Genomic DNA, 4,545 nt, shown 5'->3' on the forward strand with positions numbered 1-4,545 from the left:
TTACTGTGAATAATTTAATAAAATCTTGATATTGTGATATTATTGGCATATAAAACTACAAACATCATAAAGTCTTTATGTAGAAGACATTTGCATATTTGCAGCAGATCGATGAAAACATTTGACATTGCAGAATAAATAACAAATGTGACCTAATTCTCTCTCTCTCTCACACACACGCACACACACACTGACAGTTCTCTGGTCCTAGGTCCTTGTGTCCCTCCTCCAGGCTCGGTACAATTTGATACTGAGACTGGGGAGGTCGTACAGCTCCTCCAGGTTGAAGCGTTGTCGAAAGCGGTCAACAAAGCTATTCTCCGGGTCCAGGCGAAAGCGCATGGCCCACAGGATCTGTGTGTTTTCCTGGCACAGGTGGTCAAAGGTGTCCATCAGCTGCTCTAGATAAGGATGGGCGTACACCACGTCAGCTGCCATGATGTAGTCGAAACAATGTGTGTCACAAGGGAAACGCTTTTCTACATCCGGTCCCCAGATGAGTTCTGTGACCTAGAAACGGGGACGATATCTGGGTGATTAATACAGTTTAAAACAATTTAGCATATTCCTTTCTTTTAAAAAGTTAAAGTTCACTTTTGCATACTTTTCTGGGTGTTTCATATCATCAGTTGATGATAGCTGCATAAGAAATATGATGGGATGAAACAGCTGATTTTATAACTCATCCATATCCCAAATATAGACCCCAGAAAGAAATCAAAACGCAATGCAACTAACATTGCTGATAGTTATTGTGTCAACAGTGCCTTGTCTGAATTTTTGAATATATCAGAATATATTTCATATGTTATCAACATGGGTGGATTGCGAGACAATAGGCTCTGATATGCAAAGGGCCCCACCAGCTCTCCTCCACAGAAGCAAGACACACACAGACTTTATGGTGGTTTAAGTCACTTTGCAGTAGTTATGCGTCTTTTTGTGGTTTTTGTGTCTCTTTGTGGTCATTTTATGTGTCCTTATGTTTGTTTTGTGTCTTCTTATAGTTGTTTGTGTCTCTTCTACTTGTGTATTATCTGACTTGTGTTTCACTTATAGTCATTTTGTGCCTCTTGGTGGTTGTTTTGCCCATTTTTGTAGTTATTTTGTGTCACTTTGCAGTACCTTTGCATCTGTTTCTGGTAATTTGTTTGTCCTTGTGGTTGTTTTGTGTTTTTTTGTTATTATTTGGGTCTCTTTAAATTAATGTTCTGTCTCTTTGGGTTAATATTGTTTCCTTTTTAACATTTTGTTTCATTTTGTGTTTGCTTTTGGTTGTTTTGTTAGTCTTTGTGGTTGTTTTGCCCATTCTTATAGTTATTTTGTGTCAGTTTGCAGTACCTTTGCAACTCTTTGTGGTGTTTTTCTGTGTCTTTGTGGTTATTTTGAATCCCTTTCCTGGTCAGTACATGTTAATTCAACATTTTATGTAAAGGCCAGGAGGGCCCCCAGTTACTTTGGGCCCTTGAGCCTGTGCCCAGTAGGCTTGTTCAGTAATCCATCCATGGTAACCGTTTGAAATCTAAATATAAAAACCTACCAGAGGGATGTACTTGCATCTGCCCTTGGTGTTGCGCAAAATATTGTACTGGAGGTTCCCCAACACATCTGGCAGGTCAGTGGATGTCACCTTAGCACCTGGAGAGAGGCAGTGCAGCTCAGCATTTTAGGAAATTGGATACAAACAGCAACAGAGAGAGAAAAAATGAAAAGATTAGGAGACTTGTGAGAGCTAATCACTGAGTGGTTTTGTTTCCGTACCCAACAGGCTGGACACGATTGAGACCAGCCCAGTTCCAGCACCCAGTTCAATCACATTTTTGTCCATCAAGTTGTGTTTGTCTCGGTTAGTCTCTAAGAAATAACACAACACCATCGCCTGTTGGGGAAACAGAAATGTAAAATTCACTGGTAAAATAAAGAGGACAGCTCAGCGGCTAAATATCTGGGGTAATGTATAAGTTTGGGTGTACCGAGGGCCAGAGCACAGCGCCGTAGAGGTCTGTGGACTCTTTGATACGGATCTCCAGATCAGAAAAGAGGTATCCCTCCCAGGTCTCTGCGCCCAGCACAGAAGGGTGGACACACCGAGACATTATGGCTTTGGCCAGCTCTGCGTCCACAGAAGCACCTGGTAAAAAAATAACATGTTTACATAAAGCTTAATGAGTTAATGAGGAGAATGTAAAACCCTAAAATAACTCAAAAGAGACAAACAGACCTTTTTCAAATTTTTGAATTGCACATAGCATCACAAATAACCAGTCAGCTCTGAGCATTTATGAGTTATGCTGTGATGTATATAAAAAAAAAAGTAAACTATCTCTTCTGCTTAAGGACTCCTTTTCGGCTGCGTTCATTTTCAGTAAATTAACAAGGTTGCACAGACAATGTGAAATCAATTTTTTAAAATTTAAAAAAAATATTTTTTGGTTCTTATTTGTTAAAGAGACATATGGGCTAACAATAATAAAATGTTATTTTTTTCAGTATGTTCATCTCTCTACGCAAGAATGGACTTAACAATGCAAATGCTAATTCTCCATGGGCTGCTGTTGTGTGTCAAATATGATCAGAAAAATCTACCAAGAATATATTTAATGGAAAATGTGTAGGAACCCTGGTCAAAGCCGGAGATGCACAGGTGTAATTAATTAACATCATTAGTTGCATCTGTGCTTTTTTCCTGCTGGGTTGAATCACAATTTCTGCTGTGAAAAAGGTAATTAGAGTCTTCTAAACAGTATTCAAGCTCATTTTCTCATCATGATGTTTTTATTTTAGTTTTATGTCGGTGTTATATGTTGGTATGGCAGAGATGTTGAGTCAGGTCTATGTTCATTTTTGGGGCCACAGTGTGTAGTTTTTATTGTCTCCACCCATCGGTAGATGACAGTCTGTTGTGAGCACTGTTTGGTATGTACCATTTTTCAGATTTCTTGCCACACTTTATTATTTTGAGGTGTATAATGTTACAACGACTCAAGCAGCAACAACATTAAGTTTAGGATGAAATGCAGTTCTACTTAATTCTGTAGCTTAATATGAGCCACCAGTGCATCTGTCTTGGTGCTTATGATTTACAGAAGTTGTTGACTGAACTGCTGGTGCATCAAAATTGTGTAACATAGCAAGTAGAAGACCAGCCGACTGAAAGACACTTAATTTCTTAACTTTTGTTCCTATGTGAAAATTGGTCACATTGAGAGTTGTGGATTTTTCTTTTCTATTTTTTTTTCTTTTTTTTGGCTTATTCTCATGTATTTCACTTGTAACTGTTTGCTAATTTCTTGCATTTTTTGGCCATGTGTTGTTAAGTTCCTCATTGCCTTCTCTCCATGTTTTTGAAAGTTAAGTCAAGTCAGTCAAATTTATTTATAAAGCCCATTTTCACAAAACATGGTTCGCCTCAGAGGGCTTTACAGTGTACGATATCCCTCTGCCCTTAGAAAGAAATCTAACCAATTTGCTCAAAGACTTAAACTTGGCCAAATACAACCCAAACTATCATATAGCTAAATACCACCATGTAAGAAAATAAGTAATTTGGGTGAAGCAATCCAAAAATGAGCTGGAGAAAAAAAAAAAACATTTAGGAAAAAATTGTAAAGTACTGAATGATGATCTCACTGTGCAGGATTGTGTTTATTTCATTTTGTTCATCACTGCTCAATGCCTAAAAGTAGCACTGACATACACCAGCTTTAAATCAAACAGATGTTGTTTTCCTCTCATATCACATTACAGATATTGTTTGATTCTCTGCTCTATAAATGAATCATATTTAGCCTCATAATACCTCTTTGATCCAGCTCTGTTAGTTTGTAACATCACGCCAGTGTGTCAGACTCCAGCTATGTGTCAGTGCTAGTTAGTCGGAGCATCTGACACACAACTTCAGTTATGCAACACTGGTTTAGAGAAAAGGTCAGGGGAGTCCACGCAGGGATAATGCAAAGGTTGGGGAGAGCTTGATTTATCACCTCTGTGTGTGTATAAATATCTGGTGGATGTATAAGTATCTGGGTGCCGTTGTTTGGAATACATTTTGAAGAAAGCCACGTCTTACAAGCTCTGACATGTGACTGATACGCAGCTGGTTTATGGGTTTTAAATTTAACTATGCATTAGGAGTCCACAAAATCAATACAGCGTTGTATTGTGATATTTTGTGTGGCAATATTGTATCAATACACAGATGCCAAGTATCAGTTTTATACTTATCAATATTTCAAAACAAATACAATTTTTGGTAGCCTACTAGAAAAATAAAATCAATCTATTTTTCGATCCACTAGATAAATTTTACTGCAATAAAAATGATTGAAGTGAGAAACTTTATCTTTAAAACTCATTAGATAAAAACAGATGTTGACATTTGTTTTGTTTGAGGACATAATTTACAGTTGAAAAAGTTTAATTAATGCAATATTTATTATTACGATGCTCAGTATATTGCAATTAATATTGTATAGTGATAATATCGTATTGTGATTCACGCCCCTACTGTGCATGCATGCTACCTTTGAAATGTTTAAGACATAA

General features: G+C 37.4%; 1 protein-coding gene across 1 annotated transcript; it reads right to left on the reverse strand.

Moving 5' to 3' along the window:
• Positions 1-4,326, reverse strand: mettl21e (methyltransferase like 21e). The gene is made up of 5 exons (XM_088076001.1): positions 2,222-4,326; positions 1,974-2,131; positions 1,762-1,879; positions 1,541-1,638; positions 1-510 (listed from the first exon to the last, which is right to left on the reverse strand). The coding sequence occupies exons 1-5, from the start codon at positions 2,277-2,279 to the stop codon at positions 208-210; spliced, it is 735 nt and encodes a 244-aa protein (XP_087932127.1). The 5' UTR covers positions 2,280-4,326; the 3' UTR covers positions 1-207.
• Positions 4,327-4,545: the final 219 nt, after the last annotated feature.

Source organism: Plectropomus leopardus, chromosome 1 (genome assembly GCF_026936395.1).
Source record: "Plectropomus leopardus strain MGB_pleo_1.0 chromosome 1, ASM2693639v1, whole genome shotgun sequence".
NCBI classification, from domain to species: domain Eukaryota; kingdom Metazoa; phylum Chordata; class Actinopteri; order Perciformes; family Serranidae; genus Plectropomus; species Plectropomus leopardus.